The 20,313-nt window shown below is 46.9% G+C and overlaps 3 protein-coding genes across 3 annotated transcripts in view; 1 reads left to right on the forward strand and 2 right to left on the reverse strand.

Moving 5' to 3' along the window:
• Positions 1 to 230: 230 nt before the first annotated feature.
• LOC130863955 (DPEP2 neighbor protein-like) lies at positions 231 to 2,866 on the reverse strand. Its single transcript, XM_057754278.1, has 2 exons — positions 2,800 to 2,866; positions 231 to 541 (listed from the first exon to the last, which is right to left on the reverse strand). The coding sequence occupies exons 1-2, from the start codon at positions 2,864 to 2,866 to the stop codon at positions 231 to 233; spliced, it is 378 nt and encodes a 125-aa protein (XP_057610261.1).
• Positions 2,867 to 7,239: 4,373 nt separating this feature from the next.
• Positions 7,240 to 9,127, reverse strand: Ddx28 (DEAD-box helicase 28). The gene has a single exon (XM_057753932.1). The coding sequence runs from the start codon at positions 9,042 to 9,044 to the stop codon at positions 7,422 to 7,424; it is 1,623 nt and encodes a 540-aa protein (XP_057609915.1). The 5' UTR covers positions 9,045 to 9,127; the 3' UTR covers positions 7,240 to 7,421.
• The window catches only part of Dus2 (dihydrouridine synthase 2), a 41,518-nt gene continuing 30,323 nt past the window's right edge, over positions 9,119 to 20,313 (forward strand). Inside the window, exons 1-2 of the mRNA XM_057753933.1 lie at positions 9,119 to 9,201; positions 13,030 to 13,170. Coding sequence (XP_057609916.1) covers positions 13,045 to 13,170 — 126 coding nt within the window. The 5' untranslated portion in view covers positions 9,119 to 9,201; positions 13,030 to 13,044. The remainder of the gene's footprint in view (positions 9,202 to 13,029; positions 13,171 to 20,313) is intronic.

Below are 20,313 nucleotides of genomic sequence, written 5' to 3' on the forward strand. Positions count from 1 at the left end.
ACTGTCCCTTTTTGTTGCCGAAGAAGACTCTAGAGGACTGAAGGAGGGGGGCTGTGCAGAGCAGTTAATCCTCTCTGAGGCCCCTTACTCATGGCTAGTTGGCATGCTAGCAGATTCCTGACTAGAGAGGGCACAGGCAGAACAGCTACATTAGTGGTCAGTGGAGGTCATTGCTGAAGAGGGCTCAGTCATCTGAGGTAGTCACTGGCCTGTCCTCTGGGCAGTGATGCTCAGGCAGCGTGTTTCCGTGTGACTACCCCTTTGCCACCATGCTTCATTTTAAGGCGAGGAATTTTGGCACTAGGACACCCCAGATCTTGGTCTGACTCCTCCTGAACTCTCTGTCTCTTGCGAGCCCGCCTGGGTGCTGGCTTCTCTTCCTCAGCCTTTGCCGGGGTGGCCAGCGGAGCATCCCCATAGACACGGCAGCCTCCAATCAGGCAGTATGTCTCTCCATGCCAGGCTATCTGGGCTTGTACGTGCTCTCTGTAGAGGACATGGTAGTATCTGGGGGAATGGGGGGCTGCGGGAGGCACGGGTGCTGCAGAGAAAACCAGAACGGATCAGTCCCTTCTGCTCTGTCCTCTGTCCTGCAGAGCCCTTCCTCTCAGACCCCTTCCTGTCTCTGCCTGAAGCCCTCCTGTCTGCTTGGCATCCCAGACACAGCCTTGCCTGTCACTGCCGTGGGTCCCCTTGGAGGGGGTTCTGTAAGAGCGCTTGGCTTCTGGGGAGCCAGTGGCAGCGGTGTGAGGCCTGCGTGTGTGGCCCATCTCCATAAAGAACGGCAGACCCTCGAGCTAGCTACAACTGAGACCCCCTTCATTTCTCCTCCCACAAATGAGAAGGATTTCTAAAAGCCTGCTGTTTCTGGGCTGTAATGAGTATGTTTGGAAAAGCAGATATTAGCTGTAAAGGATAATCATGTTATAATCCACAGACTTAGAGAGACCAAGTAACAAGAAGTTCTCGGGGGGGGGGGGCATAGTTCTCCCTGGGAAGGGAAAATAGAATAGATTTTTCAGGAGGTCTGGGAGCAGGAGGGATCAGGTAATGGTGGGTGCTGGGGGTAGATAATACTGGGAGAGATGATTGAGATTGGGAGACATTTTGTGGTGAGGTAAAAACCTCGGGCAGTGGAAACTCCCTGGAATCTACAAGGGTAACCCTAGCAACGACTCCCAGTAATGGGGATACGGAGCTTGATTCATCTTCTGTAACCAAGCAAGTCCCCCGGTGGAGGGCCTGGGATACCAAACCAGCCTCAAAAACTTGGACCTAGCCGGGCGGTGGTGGCGCACGCCTTTAATCCCAGCACTCGAGAGGCAGAGGCAGGCGGATCTCTGGGAGTTCGAGGCCAGCCTGGTCTACAAGAGCTAGTTCCGGGACGGGCACCAAAGCTACAGAGAAACCCTGTCTCAAAAAACCAAAAAAACCAAAAAACAAACAAACAAAAAAAACCTGAAGGCGCAAGTCATAAACAATCCCACACCAGTTTGGAATTGTGATTAATAGGGTGGTATTTATTTAAAGGGGAATAAACTTACAGATCACGGTCCCAGACAACAGCCCTCTGCGCACGCAATTGGGAAGAAGTCTAGTCGCCGGAACCGGAGCAGGAAGTAAAGAGAGAGAGGAGGGAAGTGGCCGCTTTTTTTAAAGGGAAAGATACCACGCCCCAATGGGCTGGTATCTTGGTGGCTATTGGCTGGAGGAGCGGAAGGACCTCCCGCAACAAAAACCAAAAAAAAAACTTGGACCTACAATTTGTCCTCCTTGTAAGATGTGCTGGGGAAGCCAGGCGGTGTTGGTGCACACCTTTAATCCCAGCACTCAGGAGACAGAGGCAGGTGGATCTCTGTGAGTTCGAGGCCAGCCTGGTCTACAGAGTGAGTTCCAGGACAGTCAGGGCTATTATATAGAGAAACTCTGTCTCGAAAAATAAAAACAAAAAACAAACAAAAAGATGTTCTGGAGTAAAGGTGGTGCAGAAGTTGAGGGATTGGCCAACCAATCAATGACTGGTCCAACTTGAGACCCACTCCATGAGATGGTGCCCATGCCTGACACTTCCTGCATTGCCAGTAAGCAGAGGTGGGATAGCCCAGAGTCTTAGGATAGAAACATACACAACTGGCAAAAAAAGAAAGTCAATGGAATGATTCCTAATGATATTCTGCTGTGTGCATAGCATCATTGTCACCAGAAAAGTTTCATCCAGCAATGGATAGGAGCGCATACAAAGACCCAGTGAAGAGGGAGAGGATTGTAGGAGCCAGAGGATTAAAGGACACCATGAGAATATGGACCACAGAGTCATCTGACCAGGGTTCCTAGGCGCTTACAGAGACTGGACAATAATCAGGGAGCCCGTGTGGGTCTGAGCTTTGTGTTATAATCGTGTACCTTGGTGTTCTTGTGGGACTCCTAACAGGGGGAGCAGGGACTATCTCTTGTTTGCCTGCTTTTGGGACCCCTTTCCTCCTACTGGGTTGCCTTGTCCAGCCATGATATGAGGTTACGTGCCGTGCCTAGTCTTACTGCAACTTGCTATGCTGTGTTTGGTTGATATCCCTGGGAGGCCGGCTCTTTTCCGAAGGCAAACAGAGGAGGGGTGGATCTGGGGGAGAGGGACTGGGAGGAGAGTGTGCCAAATACTTGGTGTATGAGTCAGTGTTACAATTTCCCTTACTCATGGTTAGAGAAATTCTGAGGGATGACAAGCCTAAGAGAAATATACAGTCCCCACTGAAGTTACATGTATACGAAAGGCTCTTGTGCGGATGCCTGGTCTAGATTTACCTGAGTAACAGCACTCACAGGGGATAGAGGACAGGTTACAATTAATATAGAAGATCCGGTCAGTCATTCTCAGACACTCAGACTCGTATCCAGTACAGAAACGGTAGGAATGTTTTCCTAAGGCATCCAAGTTTCTATAGTTACATCACCACGGAAACTGAGAGCTGTGATGTCATCACAACCTACTGAGGTCACATATAGAACAGACCTTGAGGTTTTAAGGAGAGCAGGGTAAAGGCAGAGAGGAACCCTGGATAGGGTTCTTCCGCACTATCTACCTAAGTAACCACTCCCTGGGGATCCCTGTGGCGCACTTAGGTGGTTACAGTCCCAGTGGCCACTGGAGGGTGTGAGAAACACAAATTCTAAAATTGGACAGAGTGAAGATTAACCTTAACTAGCCCCTAAGCAATAGAAGGGCAGAAGGTTGGGTGGATTAGAGAGCCAGAGAGCGTGGGTGTGGTGCTTCGGTGCACTTGGAGGCAGAGGCAGGCAGATCTTTTGAGTTTGAGGCCAGCTGAAGCAATATAGCGAGACCCTTAAAAAAAAAAGGCAAATCTTTACACGTTCAAAAGACATACCAGCTAGCAAAAATGAAAGGCAGGGGCTGGAGAGATGGCTCAGCAGACAAGAGCACTGACTGTTCCTCTACAGGACCTGGGTTTAATTCCAGCATTCACGTGCTAACAGTCTGTAGCTCCAGTTCCAATGGGATCCAACACCTTCTGACCTTCAAGGGCACTGCGTGACTGTCATTCTCAAACACGCGTGCAGAGAAAGCATAAACAGAAAATAAAAACCTAGCCCCCAACACACAGACCACACACACAAAACCAGGCTTCTATTGGCTTTGTTCTGTCCAGAGAATGCAGTCATAGAACCCAGAGAACCTTTATCTTTTTACAATTGAGGTCTCAAGAAAATTTCAGGAGTAGGCTTTGGGTATAAAGCTACATTCAGAGTACTCACCTAGCCGGGCGATGGTGGCGCACACCGTTAATCCCAGCACTCGGGAGGCAGAGGCAGGCGGATCTCTGTGAGTTCGAGACCAGCCTGGTCTACAGAGCTAGTTCCAGGACAGGCTCCAAAGCCACAGAGAAACCCTGTCTCGAAAAAAAAAAAAAAAAAAAAAAAAAAAAACAAAAAAAACAAAAAAAAAAACAAAAACAGAGTACTCACCTAGCCTGCAGGAAGTCCTTGATTCCATCCCCAGCACTACATAAACCAGAATGCATACTCTTGTAGTTTCTGTTCTTAGGAGTGGATGCAGCAGGATCAGAAAGCAGCCATCAGAAAGATGGCTCAGTGGTTAAGAGCACTGGGTGAGCTGGGTGGTGGTGGCACACGCCTTTAAGTCCAGCAGGCATTGGTTTGAAAAAAAAAAAAAAAAAAAGAGCACTGGGTGCTCTTCCAGAGGTCCTGAGTTCTAATTCCCAGTAACCACACGGTGGCTCACAGCCATCTATAATGAGGTCTGCTGCTGTCTTCTGGAGTGCAGGTATACCTGCAGATAGAATGTTCATAACATACGAGTATTCATAAACATAAAATAAGTTATTAAAAATAGTTTCCTTGCCGGGCGATGGTGGCGCACGCCTTTAATCCCAGCACTTGGAGGCAGAGGCAGGTGGATCTCTGTGAGTTCAAGACCAGCCTGGTCTACAGAGCTAGTTCCAGGATAGGCTCCAAAGCCACAGAGAAACCCTGTCTCAAAAAAAAAAAAAAAAACAAAAAAAAAATAGTTTCCTTTCGGGGGGGGAGAAGCAGGGAAGGGAGCAGAGAAAAATGTAGAACTCAATAAAAATCAATAAAAAATTACCATAAAAAAGTTTCCTCTCAATAAAGAAATCTATTCATTTTTTTTGGTTTTTAAAGACAGGGTTTCACTGCATTTTTGGAGCTTGTTCTGGAACTAGCTCTTTTTTTAATAATTTATTTTTATTTTATTTGCATTGGTGGTTTGCTACTTGTATGTTGGTGTGAGGATGTCAGATCTTGGAGTTACAGACAGTTGTCAGCTGCCATGTGGGTGCTAGGACTTGAACCCAGGTTCTCTGAAAGAGTAGTCAGTGCTCTTAACCACTGAGCCATCTCTCTAGCCCCGGAACTAGCTCTTGTAGACCAGGCTGGCCTCAAACTCACAGAGATCTGCCTGCCTCTGTCTCCCGAGTGCTGGGATTAAAGGTGTGCACCACCACTGCCTGACAGATCTATTCCATTTTTTAAAAAAAGACTTAAGCAGGCATGGGCCAATAAATGTAGTGGTAATAAAAGGCTGAGGTAGGAAGATCAGTATGAGTTCAAGGTCAGCCTGGATTACATAGTAAGATCCTTTCCAAACTGCTGAAAATATGAGTCATATATGCCAGCACAGCCAGCTTTAATCCCAGCAAGTGTGAGGCAGAGGCAGAAAGAGCTGAGTCTGAGACCAGTCAGGTCTACAGAGCAAGTTCCATGCCAGCAGGCTACATAGTAAGATCTGCCTCAAAAAACAAAAGCAAAATAACAAAATAAAAAACTGAAAATGAAAAAAACAAAACCCAAACCTGGTCTCCTTCTACCCCTGCCAAATTCAAACAATGAAATCTACAGGTTTACCCGGGGTCACACAGATACTGTATTTGTTTTTTTAGAAAACTTTCTTTTTACATTGACTTTTTGTTTGTATGTCTGTGTGTGTGTGTGCCCATTTGCCACAGATTAGTGCTAAGGTCAGAGGACAATTTGAGGTGGTTATCACCTTCCGCCATGTGGGTTGTTAGACTTGATGCCGGGTGCCATATTCACTTAGTCGTTTCAGTGGCCCAGGATCGGTGTTTTCTTCAGCAAGACTATGGCTTCATGTTGTTCAAGCTTGGATTCCAGACTTATAGCGTTCAGAAACATGATGACAAGCTTCTACTGTAAGTGTTGTAGATCACTGTATTTAAAGTTGACATACACTGGGAGGATGTTAGAGGTGCTTGCAAGGGAAAACAGTTGTCAGTGATTTTACAAAGTGGGATTGGCAGAATATTTTTGTAGAAATAGTATTTATCCAGTGACATAAATGGACAACCCTTCCGCTTCCCTTTTCAAAACAAAAAACAATAGTGTCTGAGATGCAGCTTAGCTCAGCAGTAGAACACTTGACCAACACGCTTGAGGTCCCGGGTTAAAGTGCCAGTATGGCAAACAACCACGACAAGAAACAACAACAGCCGGGCGGTGGTGGCGCACGCCTTTAATCCCAGCACTCGGGAGGCAGAGGCAGGCGGATCTCTGTGAGTTCGAGGCCAGCCTGGTCTACAAAGGGAGTTCCAGGACAGGCTCCAAAGCTACAGAGAAACACTGTCTCGAAAAATAAATAAATAAAAAAAAAAAAAAAAAAAAGAAACAACAACAGACCAAACAGGGCTTGGCTAGACGGCTCAGTAGGTAAGAGTGCATACCTGCAGAGGGCCAGAGTCTGGTTTCCACCACCTTTATGGGAACATTCACAGTTGAATGTAATTCCAGTTCTAGGAATCTCACTCAATCTTCTAACCTCTGAAAGTGCCTGCTTCATGTGCACCTACCTACATACAGACACACATACAAATATTTCAAAGCTAAATAAACCTTAAAAAAAAACCCAATCCAAGTCAACAAAATCTTACATTTGATGGAGTGTAAATCCTCAAAATCTACTAAATTCTCTTCAGAGGGTGGTTACTGTTAGGGAACTGCACACAAAACCGTGATTAGCTAGGGGTAGGGACACAAGCCTCCAGTCCTAGCGTTCATCAGCCAGGTTAAGATCAACAATGGCTGACATATGCCTTTAGTTCTAGCGCTCATGAGATAGAAGCACACAGTTTTTTGTGAGTTAGGGGCCAGCCCGGTCTATGTAGTAAGTTCCAGGACAGTCAGGCCTACATTATGAGATCCTGGGTTTTTTGTTGTTGTTGTTATTATTTTCTGGAGACAGGGTTTTTGTGTAGTCCTGGCTGTCCTGGAACTTGTTGTGTATACTAGGCTGGCTTCAAACTTAGAGATCCTTCTGTATCTGCCTTTTGAGTGTTGGGAGTAAAAACATGTGCCACCACCTCCCTATCTTAAAAAGACAAACAAAAAAATTGGGAAAAAATAAAAAAGGGAAAAAAGGATCACTAAAGACTAACTTGAGCTAATGACACACAGTGAGTTCAAGTCAATTGTGAGCTACATAGTGTCAACCTGTTTCAAAATACACAAATCATTTGTTAGAAATCATGACTTGAGGTCCATTGAGATGGCTAGGGGGACAAGGGCACTTGCCAAGCAAGTCTAGTGAGTCTAGATCCCTGGAACACCCAGAAAGGTGGAAAGACAGGATTGGTTACACAAAATTGTCTTCTGACCTCAACACACACAAAGAAGAAAAATGAAATCATGACATTATATAAAGTCAAAATCCTATTTATTTATTTATTTATTTATTTTTAATATGTTAGTCTCCAGTTCTGGCCAGTAGCTTACTTTTCAAATCTCCAAACAGTTCATCATGTTTTCAGAGAGGCAAGGGGTGGTGTGGTGATCTGATGTCATCCACTGACCAAAGTATTCAACCCTCCTGGGCCCCCCAGGAAGATCCCTGTTCTAGTATTCCAGCCAGCCAAAAATCAGGCTTGTTGAGGCAAAGGGTCTTTCACTGAAGAGGCTAATCCTGGAAGGCTTCTTCTTCGACGAGCTGCCAGCTCAATTTTCTGGACCAGGCTCACATCCCAGGGATGGGTCACAAAACTGATGACGGTCCCTGGCACTTCACTGCCCACTCGACCCACCCTTCCTGCTCTGTGGATGTAGTCCTGCAGAGTAGGGGGGAAATCGTAATTGACAACCAGTTCCACATGGATGCTATCTAGACCTCGCGATGCTATGTCTGTGCAGACAAGGACGTCTTGGGAGCCCTTTTGGAATCTCTGGAAGATGCCGGCCCTCATCGAGGCTGGCATCTGCCCTTGCAGTCTCAGATGTTGGATTTTGTGGTCATCCAGAATATATCCCAGCCAGTTCACAGTGCTGGAGCTGTTGCAGAACACCAGGACGGTTCCTGAGGCTTTTGTCTTATTTGCCTTGTCATGCTGTTTGAGGATCTGAACCAGTTCTGTTACCTTCTCCGCTCCCTTTAGTCTCATAAATGTCTGTCTGACATGAGGCATGATGCAGTGGAGCCTGGGGCTGGTGACGGTGGTGAGACAGTCTGGGCTGGTGACTTTACTCAGCAGTTCGTTTACGCCTTCTGGAAACGTGGCTCCCACCATCACTAACTGAGCTTTGGGATTAAAGGGGTCTTCTAACTCAGCGGGATTTTCTGCTATAGGGCTCTTTCCCAAGATGTAGTCCACAAGTTCCAGGAAGCTTTCATCCAGCAATGTGTCGGCTTCATCCAGCACGAGGAAGGAAAGATGCTGCAAGCTGACCAGTTGACTTTTCAGGGCCTTCCACAGAGCCCCGGGAGTGGCCACGAGCACATCTGCTGACGGTAGTCTACACAGCTGCAGTTTGAGCTTACTCATGCCGAGGCCGCCCCCAAGCTCTGTCACCTGTAGGCCCAGGTACCGACCCAGTGACTGGGCCACGGCCTGCACTTGCTCGGCTAATTCTCGGGAAGGTACCAGAACCAAGCCTCGGGGAGCTGTGGAACTGCGGGAGTCCAGGCCTGGTCCTCTCAAGAGACGTTGAAATAGGGGCATGAGGTAGCTGAGGGTCTTGCCACTACCGGTTTCGGCAGCGCAAAGGAGGTGACGGCCGCGAAGCACTGGCGGGATGGTTTTCGACTGCACCGAGGTTGGCCGAACGACTTCAGGCGCAGCCTCCTGTAGCGCGTGCAGCACTCGGGGCTCCAGACCCAGGTCCACGAAGCTGCCACGGGACGAGAGGTTCGTCAGCGCGGGCGTCTCTTGCTGCATTCGCTCTATGGAAAAATGATCCCGACGCGATCGTCGATGCTTCCAGCCACGCGAAGCCAGTGGCGCGCACTCCCAACGGCCCAGCGTGAGGCGCGCGGGCTGGTTCAACTCTGGCCGCCGCGCCGAGACCAGCAGTGGACCGGGTCGCACTAGCACCGGCCGTGGGAAACTCCCACGATCGCTCTGTCGCTGTTGCTGCCGTCGCTGCAGAGCCCGCGGAATGCGCACCACTGGCAAGGGCTCATCGGAACTGTGCACCGCTATGTTCCGTCGGGGCTCCAGAAGCAACCGAACCGCTAGCGACAACAGTCGCATGGGCCGGGCTAAAGCCATGGTTCCCTTGATGCAGAAGAGGCGCCTGCTAGTGACGTCAAGGGCGCGACCGTGGTCTTGGGTACGGTGGCTGGCGCAGCTCAGTGTGGCGTGTGGCGTGTGGCGCTGCAGCATCGTCCGGAAAGAGGGAGGATTCTTAGAGTTCAGTGGCTGCGAGGTGTGTAGGTTCCCGTCGGGCATGGCGACGACCAGATTGGGGTCATCTTTGGGGAAGGGTGCTCGGTGGAGGCAGGATCTCGGGTCGCCAATAGGAGGTGGCCGTGGGGCCCTGGCTCAAGGCATCAGGAGTGAGGATGGCCTCTGTCAATTGGGTGCTTAATTTCTGAGATTCTTATTTGCGGTCTTCATTGCCCCTGTCAAGCGTCCCATAAAACTCCAAGGCTGCGGAGTGCGGCGATGTTTTCATAGATACGTGCTCGGCCAAAAGCCTGGGTGTTTCAAGTGTGGTGAGAGTCTGAATGAACAGTAGGCCGGGGGGACTGACGCAAAGGTTGGGAGTCCGGATCTAGGCTCAACCCTGTTCTCTAGTTCAGACTCCAGAGTGCATGCTGGTGGCTGCTGCTTATTTCATCTCTGAAGTAGGAGATAAGGTCTCAGTTCTTTTAGAAGGAGTTTCTCGTTTTTACACTTTGCCCCGTCCTTTCCAGGCAAACCTCACCCTCCATTCCTTGTAACCCCTTCCAGCTTCTCATACCGGACTCATCACTCATCTTGCTATCCATTGACTCCTCGGGCAGATTCTGAATTGCCTGAATAGAAGTAGTAAGAAGGGTCCCGTTAACCTTATGGAGTGATTAAGCTTATCTCACAAAGCAGACTACTTATCTTGAATTTGGTGGTTCAGGTTATTTAAACTTTTTTTTTTTTAATTTTATTCTTCTTGGACACGTCTGGGAAAAAATGGATGTCAGATATTTTATATAGTGTAAAGTGCCTGGAGTGGGAGATAAGGTCGATGTTTGTGGATTGATTACCTGGAAGGTTTCTTTGTCTTTTTTTTGTTTTTTTTTTTTGTTTTTTTTTTTTTCTTTTCTTTTTTTTTTTTTTTTTGGTTTTTTCGAGACAGGGTTTCTCTGTGGCTTTGGAGCCTGTCCTGGAACTAGCTCTGTAGACCAGGCTGGTCTCGAACTCACAGAGATCCGCCTGCCTCTGCCTCCCGAGTGCTGGAATTAAAGGCGTGCGCCACCATCGCCCGGCTTTTTTTTTGGTTTTTTGAGACAGGGTTTCTCTGTGGTTTTGGAGCCTGTCCTGGAACTAGCTCTTGTAGACTAGGCTGGTCTCGAACTCACAGAGATCCGCCTGCCTCTGCCTCCCAAGTGCTGGGATTAAAGGCATGCGCCATCACTGCCCGGCATCCTGGAAGGTTTCTAACATCTGGAGAAAGTGTTTTAATTTCATTAACTAGAGCTAGCCCTTCATATTTATAGGTGGACATCTGTGGATTTTTCCCACTGTAGAGTGAAAATATTCATGAAAAAAATGTGTCTGTACTAAACACGGGTATACATTTTCCTTTAATGTTACTCCCTAACAATATAGTATAACAACTATTTACATTTTGTTTATATTGTATTAGTCATTAGAAGCAACTTACAAATGATTCAAAACATATGAGAGAGGGTTGGGATATAGCTTAGTGATACTATGCTTGCCTACTATCATTTATGAAGTCCTGAATTCAGTCTCCCAAAAAAACAAAAGTATATGGATGGATATGTAAGGATTTTATATAAGGGGCTTGAGCATCTTCAGATTTTAGTATCCCTGAGGTTTCTAAACTGGGCTCTGATAGCTACCTATTGATGACAGTACCATTAAAAAGATCGGAATTTATCTGGGCATGGTGGCACATGCCTTTAATCCTAGTACTGAGAGTCCGAGGCAGCCGATCTCTGAGTTGGAGGCCAGCCTGGTCTAAATACCATGTCAGCCTGGACTCTAATAGTGAGACCCTGTCTTTAAATAAAAAAAGTAGGATATAGGATTTTATTTTCTTCTTCTTCTTCTCTGTGGTAGTGGGGATGGAAGCCAGGGTCTTGTGCATGCGAACTGAGCAAGTGCCTCCCTAGTGAGCTACAGTCCCAGCCCTTGACTGTCAGCCTCCCCACTCCCCTCCTTTTCTTCCTTTATGTAGCCCAGCTAGCATGCCCAGCCCCAGCCGCTGACTTTCTTTTAGTTTAGTTCCCCTTGTCTCTCTATTGTTGCTCTAGAATGTGACTACTTCTCACCAACTTCCCTGAATCCCCGCCACCACTCATGCTGATCACTGGATTGCCTTTGAATTTATCTCCCTGCAGTCCTGGCTGCTGAAAGTCCTTTCTTGACCCCTTCCTCCAGTTTCCTATTCACACAACAGACATTGTGATCCTGGGAAAACGTGAGCGAACTCCACTCATAAGCCTTTACTTTGATAAGTTATCTCTTTGATGCCCCAGAGACGTGTCTCAGGACTGCCTCTTTTCTCACCGCTGCTACGTCACTTACTGAGCTTGTTATTTTCTCTCCTTGTGTGGTCCATGTTGTCCTCCTTCGGACGCCTCCAAAGTACCACACAGGCTCCTCTTTTAGGCCCTGTGCACTGGCCACTGCCTGTGTTGTGCATTGCACTATGTTCCTACTTGACTGATCCAAATCTGTTTAAATCTTATCTTTTTAATGACACACACCCCAACTTCTCTTTTTAAAAACTGATTCTAGTGCTTTCCGTCTTGATTCATTTCCTTTTTATTTTTTTTAAATTCTTGTGTGTTGCTAGTTTCCCAGGACACTATCTAATGGCTTATTTATTTATATACTTACTGGTTTTGCAGTACTCCCCCCCCCCCCCCGGACTGAACACTCTGCTAGGCAGGAGTCCAGTTAGTCGTGCTAGTCCATTTTGTTCTCTGAGTCTATGACAGTTTTGTTCCCAAGAGACCTTGGCAGTGACTGGCACTTAATGAATAGTTGTTAGATGAATGGCTAAGCATGAATCAGAGATGTGTGTTAGAAGTACGGAGAAAGCCTGCCCGGTGATAGGAGGCATTTTTTTTATTCGCTTATGTTTTTATTTTTTGGATTTTTCGAGACAGGGTTTCTCTATAGCTTTTTTGGTTCCTGTCCTGGAACTAGCTCTTGTAGACCATGCTGGCCTAGAACTTTATGTTTCTTTTTTTTTAAGTTATTTTTATTTTTTATGTATATAAGTGTTTTTGCCTGCATGTGTATCTTTGTTGTACTTCTGAGTCTGGTGCCTGCGAAGGTCAGAAGAGCGTGTCAGAACCCCTGAAAATGGAGTTACAGAAGGTTGTACGCTACCATGCAGGTCCTGGGAATCAAACTCAAGTTCTTTGCAAGAGTGTCAAGCGCTCCTAACCACAGATTTCTCGCCAATTCGCCATTTTTTTTAATTTAAAAATGATTTTGGGGCTAGAGAGATGGCTCAGCGGTTAAGAACATTGCTTGCTCTTCCAAAGGTCCTGAGTTCAATTCCCAGCAACCACATGGCAATTCACAATCATCTGTAAAGAGATCTGGCACTCTCTTCAGACAGAACACTATATACATAATAAATAAATCTTTTAATAAAAAACAAAATAACAGAGGCTGGAGAGATGGCTCAGAGGTTAAGAACATTGCCTGCTCTTCCAAAGGTCCTGAGTTCAATTCCCAGCAACCACATGGTGGCTCACAACCATCTGTAATGGGGTCTGGTGCTCTCTTCTGGCCTGCAGGCATACAGACAGAATATTGTATACATAATAAATAAACAAATATTAAAAAAAAAACCAAAATAACAACAACAAAAAAATGATTTTAAATTGTGTGTGCTGGGCGTGGGCACGTGCTGAGGCCTGAGGATGACCTTCAGGAGTCAGTTCTCTCCTGCTGCGGGCTCCGGGAATCAACTTCAGGTTGTCAGGCTTACATAGCACGTGCGCTTACCCACCGAACCCTTTCACCCGCCCGCCGCTCTTGTTCTAACCTACGTTTTCCCTTTCTTCAGGCATAGCGAGGAGGAATGATTGGGAACAGCCTCTCCCTGTGCTACCACAATAAGCTCATCTTAGCCCCCATGGTCCGGGTGGGAACTTTACCAATGCGTCTCCTGGCCCTGGATTACGGAGCAGACATTGTTTACTGTGAGGTAAGGTATTCCTGGTTTTCTGGGCGCCTCGGGGGACGGGGAACAGGTTTCATCTTTGGGTATGGCAGTGTCAGGAGAAGGGGAGGTAGAATGGGACCTCACTAAAATCAGGAGAGATCAACGCCCGTGACCTGATGAGTTCAGGTGGTCCCGAGGCCCTCAGCAACAGCAGTGGGTCAGATGGGTAGATGACCATCTTGTCTTGTCACTGCCCAGGCCCCTGCTCAGTACGCTGGTGTACTGACTGACACCTGGAAGGGGAGAAAGAGAACCAGATGCAGGCTAAGGAAGTAGGATGAGGTTGGCATTGGTGGCTCTAGGATTTTCTGGTGATAGGTCAGTAAATATATCCACTGGCTGCTCCAGAGATTACTAGGGTTTAAGACTCATGTTCAGAAGGATCTGATAGGAAAATGGAATTGCAAGAGTAAGCTGACGCTGGGAAGTGAGGGAGTGTTCCTAGTTGAACACTTATGGGAATTACCTGGAGGCCTATCAACGTGGTGGTCGAGATGTGTGGGAGTAGAGACTTCTCAGCTCGTGTCAGCCCAGAGGGAGAGAACACAAAGCAGGTGTACATTCCCCTTAGACATGCATCCTCCAGCTAGACCACATCTCTGCAAATTTCTGTCCTCTTCCAACGATGCCATTACATGAACTTACTGATGAAGTCAAAAGCCCATTTCTGGAAATGTTGCATTAGGGGCCAATCTTTTAACAAGTAAGCTTTTTTTTTTCTTTTCCATTTTCATCTAATTATGTAGCCTAGTTTAGCCCCAAAGTCTGTTCTGTTGCCTCAGTTTCCCGTTAGTTTTGAGTTCTTTTATTAATGGCCAGACCGAGAGTGGGCTGGTGCCTCTGAAAAGTCTCTTGATACCCAAGATCAGGGGTAAGGATTTTTCCAGCAGAAGGATTCCTTGGCAGCCAGGAGCCAAGAAATACCACAAACTCACACTATGCAACAAACCTCACACAAGAGATTTATTGGGGGAGAAACACAAGGTAGTGGCTGCCTCTCAGTGGGAAGAAAGACAGCAGAGAGCTGGGCAAAGGGGAGGGCTTTTATAAGGCCCTGGACCATGTGCAATGAGAAGGGTGTTCTTCTCTGGTCCCTACATCAGAGGTATGGAGTTTTCAAAGACAAAACCATGATTATGGGAGACAGAACCTTAGTGAGGGATTTAGAGAGACCTAGTAACATCTGTTTTCTTTTTTTTGGGGGGGGGTTTGTTTGTTTTGAGTCAGGGTTTCTGTATGTAGCCCTGGATGTCCTGGAACTTGTTCTGTAGACGACCAGGCTGCCCTCAAACTCAGACATCAGCCTGCCTCTGCTTCCAAGTGCTGGGATTAAACATGTGCACCACCACTACTTGGCAACATGTGTTTTCTTTGCGAGGCTCAGCAATATCTTCTAGACACTGCATTGTCTGGGCCATGGTCAAGGTCATGGACAGTTCCAGAAGTGCTGCCAAGGCAGAGGTGACTATTGGGGGTGGGAAGTGTGGAAGGCTGGGAAGTGACCAGGCAGACACAGAATAAAGTTGGGATAGGATGGTATTCCTAGTCATCTCAGCAGGAACCTGGGAAGGGGAAGCTTGCATCTTCTTCTGGGGAAATGAGTGTGTAGTTTGACTGGCACGCGGATATGCTTGTTTACAGCCTATGGAACAGAAAGCTGAGAAGCCTGGTTGAGGGAGGGTATGCCGATGGATGGGGGTTGTCATGCTGTAGCTTAGGGCCAGGGTCTCTAAGATGATGGCAAGGTAAAGTGGGAGGAAGGAAGTGTTCACCAAAGAGATTTTTTTCCCCTGTTTTTTCAAGACAAGTTCTTATTGTAATTCAGGCTGTCCCCTAACTATCTCCATATCTAAGGCTAGCCTTGAAGTCTAGATCTTCCTGACTAGCTCCCAAGTGCTAGTCAATCCCTAGGATTGCAGGTACGTGCCACGATGGACTGGCTGTTCCAAAAATTGAATGCAGAGGGCAGAAAACACGATTCTGCATTGGGGCTCACAGAGCTCACATCCTCGTTCTTAAATATCTGTAGAGAAATGTGATAGGAATTGCGAGCAGGCAGATCCGTGAGCCTTCATGTTAGACCTGCCTCAGCACGGAGGAGAGCTGTGTCCTGGGGTTAGGTGTTGGGGCACCAGACATGAAGGTCCCTGGGGTGCTCATCTGTGTGTCATCCGTAGTTTTTCTTGGCTATCACTAACCTTTACCCTCCAGAAAAGTTTCTTGGATTTGGAAATGAAGTAGGAAAAGGGAAAGTAAGAATCATTGACTCTGACTTCTCAGAGCTTGAGGCCTGGGACTAAAAAAAAAAAAAAAAAAAAAAAAGGGACCAAATCCCAGGGAGTAGACAGCTATTAAGTCCTTTTTTTTTTTTTTTTTTTTTTTTTTTTTTTTTTTTTTTTGTGGAGACAGAGTCTAACTATATAGCGTTGGTTTGTCTAGAACTTACTGTGTAGTACAGGCTGACTCCAAACTCCCAGAGATCCGCCTGCTTCTATTTTCCTGAGCAGGAATTAAAGGCATGCACCACCATGCCCAGCAGGCAGCTGCTAAGTTTTCTTCCTAATGGTGAGCCCACATGCATCTTCAGGACCACAGAGAGGGACACGGGAGATCTTCACCAGCAGAGTCCCTTTTTACCAAGCAGGTTCAGGGGATGGTAGATTCTAGGGGAAACCCACAGCTTACCTGCTGTCTACTCCTTCTATGTCCAGCTGTGCCCTCCCAGGGTCACCTCAAAGCTCAGGGTGAATGGTGTCCCCCTCCATTGTCCTTGCATTTTGCATTCTGTCTTCATTGATAAATCTTTGTCTGCCCCATGTCCTATCGCTTTTAGTGAGAAAGACTTGATCCATGGGGTGCTGGCATCTTGTCCCTGCCATGCCCATCTTACTAATGTACTGAAACAGGTGGTGGTAAGGGCTTAGCTCTTTAGAATCATCAGCTCCTGTGGGCTCAAGCCGGTTCTGGGGCGAGCTCCTAAGTGATGCAGTGGTGCAGTGGTGCAGCGGTGCAGTGATGCAGTGGTGCAGTGGTGCAGCGGTGCAGTGGTGCCTACATTTATACTCTCAGTCCCTTCCTCTGACCTTTATTTTTCCTGAGAGCCCAGAGAGCCATAACCTGGGTATGTTTTCACTGGGAGAAGTGTAGACGATATGCAGGTGGGAGGGCGGGCTGACCCTCACAGTACTGTGCTTGTTCTAACATTCATGGTTCGATGGTAGCCTGGGTCATCCGCTAATGGGGGTCGTGGAAGCTGTGCTGCTGGAGCAGCTGTCTGCGAGGCTCCACACTGTCAGCTAATTTTCTGGGAATCCTTGGGCTGGTTCAAGCCATTTAGAAGTTAGGGGACCAAAGTTTTGTTTTTTTTTTTTTAAATATTTATTTATTTATTATGTATACAATATTCTGTCTGCAGGCCAGAAGAGGGCACGAGACCTCATTACAGATGGTTGTGAGCCACCATGTGGTTGCTGGGATTTGAACTCAGGACCTTTGGAAAGAACAGGCAATGCTCTTAACCGCTGAGCCATCTCTCCAGCCCCCAAGGGGACCAAGGTTTATGTGATTATTTTAGTGTGTGCCTCCTTTCCCCACTGCTCCACTCTTCCTTCCCTTCTCCCCTCCACCCCCCCCTTTTTTTGAGATAGGGTCTCATGTGTGGCTGAGGATGACTTTATTTTTTTTTTTTTTTTTTTTTTTTTAAAGATTTTTATTTATTATGTATATAGGTTTCTTCCTTCATGTATCCTGCAGTACAGAAGAGGACACCAGATCTTATTACAGATGGTTGTGAGCCACCATGTGGTTGCTGGGAATTGAACTCAGGACCTCTGGAAGAGCAGCCAGTGCTCTATTCCTCTGAGCCATCTCTCCAGCCACCCTGAGGATGACTTTAATGCTCTTATCTCCACCTTCCATGTGCTGCTGTTGTATTAGTCAGCGTTCTCTAAAGGAACAGAACTAATGTGCATAATCATGATAGAATTTCTAATAATTATATGTAATATAATCATTATATATGCTTGGGGTGTTTATTAGAGTTGCTTACAGGCTGAGCGTCTGAGCTAGGGTTCATACCAGTCAGGCCATTTACCCAGCCACTGTACCTGTTTGCTTATTTGTTTGGTTTTGTGTGTGTTTTGTTTTGTTTTAATGTGGGTGTTGAATAGTGACCTGAACCCTCAAGCTTGCACACCAAGCCCTTTACTGGATGAGCTGTCTCCCCAACTTGAAAAGCATGTTTTACCGTAAATGTGACTCATTTTTTTTCTTTTGGGGCTTTGCTTAGATTTGGAGTGAGAGTGAAAATTCCAAATACCTTACACCTGTTTGATGTGTCTATGCTGAGAGACTTGGTGTGATTTATGAACAAAGATGTTTCTGTTAGAGAAGTCCTAAGCTTTCCACCCAGGCCCAGCCTCTGAAGAGAGCAGGCAGAGAAGCAGGTGCTTCTCTTGTTTGGCTTGGGGACCAGAGTCTGAGTGTTGGACATGCGACAGTGTGGTGCCTAGTGCCCCCTGGTGGAACCAGAGTTGTCCTACAGGCCAACATCAGGATGAACTGCCTGGATGTTCTTTCTAGGTGATTGACATATTTGATCTGTGTGATTAAGTGGTCGACTCAGCTCACCCGCCTTGTACAGTGGGACTCCAGGAGTCCAGACTTTAAGGAGACACCTGACTTATTTTCTTCGTGTATGTAATTGGCTTTTTGAGACAGGGTCTTATTTTGTCGCTGTGGTGGGCAGGTAACTTACTGTGTTGACTAAGGTGGCCTCGAATTCCCAGTGTTTCCTGGGTGCTGGGATTAAAGGCACGTGCCAGCACAGCTGACAAGATTTATTTTTCATTTTTTCCTGATATATGGGTGTTTCACCTGTATGTTATCAGTTGTGCGACCCTGCTCCTGGGGAGATGTGAGCAAACATCTCTCACCCCAGACATGGAACCAACAGCGACAACTCACAAAAGCTGGGAACTCAGAGCACACCGCACAGCCTGCAGGCACCTTAACAGGCTGGAGGGTGACTTTCCAGGTGGCTCGTTTGGTTTGAGCCTCTTCCGGGCAGCTCAGCTGGTTTTTGTTTCTTCTAAGTAATTCTGGGGGTTTCTGCTCCTTCCAGTCTGCTTGGTTGATCTGTTTCTTCCTGGCTACTGGGTCTGAACTTCTTCCAAGTAGTTGAACTGGTCTGAGAGTGTCTTAGCAATCCTTATTTATGCTTGGGGAGGGAGTGGCCTAGGGAATCTGGTCAGCCAACTTGAGTTGTTTACTTCCTGTCTTAGCAAGCGTCCCTGTAGGATGGAATTTTTCTTCTTTTTCATCTTTTATTCTTCTCATTCTCCTCTTCCTCCTCCTTTCTTCCTCCTCCTTTCTTCCTCCTCCCCCTCCTCCTCCTCCTCCTCTTCTTCTTCTTTTTTTTTTTTTTTTTTGGTTTCCTGACAGGGTTTCTCTGTGTAGCTTTAGATGTCTTGGAACTCACTACATAGACCAGGCTGACTTTGAACTCAGATCTCCTGCCTCTGCCTCCCCGAGTGCTGGGATTAAAGGAATCTTAGCCTCAGAGGAAACTCTTACACAGCAATGGCTGTGCAAGCTGTGGGTGCGTGGTGCTCCAGGAGGCCAGAAGAGGGCATGGGATTCCTGCAACTGAGTTTGGGGTGGTTGTGAGCTGCCGTGCGAGACCCTGGAAACGAAACCTGCGTCTTCCTGTAGAGCAACAAGTGCTCTGAACCACCAATCCATCTCCTCCTCCCATCACAGCCGTTTTTGGTGTACAGTTCAGTAGTGCACACTATATCTATGTTGCTATGAAACAGATCTTTGAAGCTCTATCTACCATCTTATAAAACTGAAGTTCTTTAAGAGCAACTCCCCTCTTTCCTTCCTCTCTAAGCTCTGATAACCCTATTCTGCTTTCTGTTTCTGTGAGTTATTCAGGTACTAGGAACTCTCCAGTACTTGTCATTGCGTAACTGGTTTATTTTACCTAGCGTAATGTCTTTTTTAGATTCGTTTTCATTTTTAAAGATTCATTTTACTTTATGTGGGTATGGGCATATGAATGCAGTGGTTGCGTAGGTGAGAAGAGGGTAGCAGGTCCCCGAAACTGGAGTGAGCCACCTGCCTTGGAGGCTGGGAACTGGATGCTAGTCCTCTGCAAGAGTAGCAGGTGCTCTTCAAGCTGAGCCATCATCTCTCCAGGCTCTAGCATAGTGTTTTTAAGATGTATCTAGGCCGTATGTGGTAACACATGTCTTTAATCCCAGCTCGGGATCTGAGTTCCAGGCCAGCCATGAGCTATATAGCAAGACCCAGTCTAAAAATCAAAAGAATACAAAAATAAAACCAAATTTACCTAGCTAAAGCCAGTGAGATGGCTCACTGGGTAAAGACTCTTTTTTTTTTTTTTTTTTTTTTTTTTGGTTTTTCGAGACAGGGTTTCTCTGTGGCTTTGGAGCCTGTCCTGGAACTAGCTCTGTAGACCAGGCTGGTCTCGAACTCACAGAGATCCGCCTGCCTCTGCCTCCCAAGTGCTGGGATTAAAGGCGTGCGCCACCACCGCTCAGCTAATAAATACTTTTTTTTTGGGTAAAGACTCTTGCTGCCACCCTGATGACCTAAATTCAATCCTTTGAACATACATGGTGGAAAGAGAGAAACTACTCCCAAAAGTTGTCCTGTCCTCTGTGTGTGAATGGCATGGTATCCACATGTATGTGTACACACAGAGAGAAAGACAGAGAGCTCCTGCCCTTAGTTTCTTTCTTCTTCCTTCCTTCCTTCCTTCCTTCCTTCCTTCCTTCCTTCCTTCCTTCCTTCCTTCCTTCCTTTCCTCCCTCCCTCCCTCCCTCCCTCCCTCCCTCCCTCCCTCCCTCCCTCCCTCCCTCCCTCCCTCCTTCCTTCCTTCCTTCTTCTTTTTCTTTTCTTTTTTTAGTTTCTTGAGAAAGGGTTTTGATTTGTAATCCAGGCTAGTCTTTCTTTTCTGAGATAGAGTCTCATGTGCTCCAGGCTGACCCCAAACTCACCTTGTAGCCAAAGGTGACTTTGAACTTCTGGTTCTCTTGCTTCTGCCATTTAAATGCTGGTGTTACAGGTGTGCAGCCCACTGCTGCTTTTATGCAGTTT

Source organism: Chionomys nivalis, chromosome 21 (genome assembly GCF_950005125.1).
Source record: "Chionomys nivalis chromosome 21, mChiNiv1.1, whole genome shotgun sequence".
NCBI lineage: Eukaryota > Metazoa > Chordata > Mammalia > Rodentia > Cricetidae > Chionomys > Chionomys nivalis.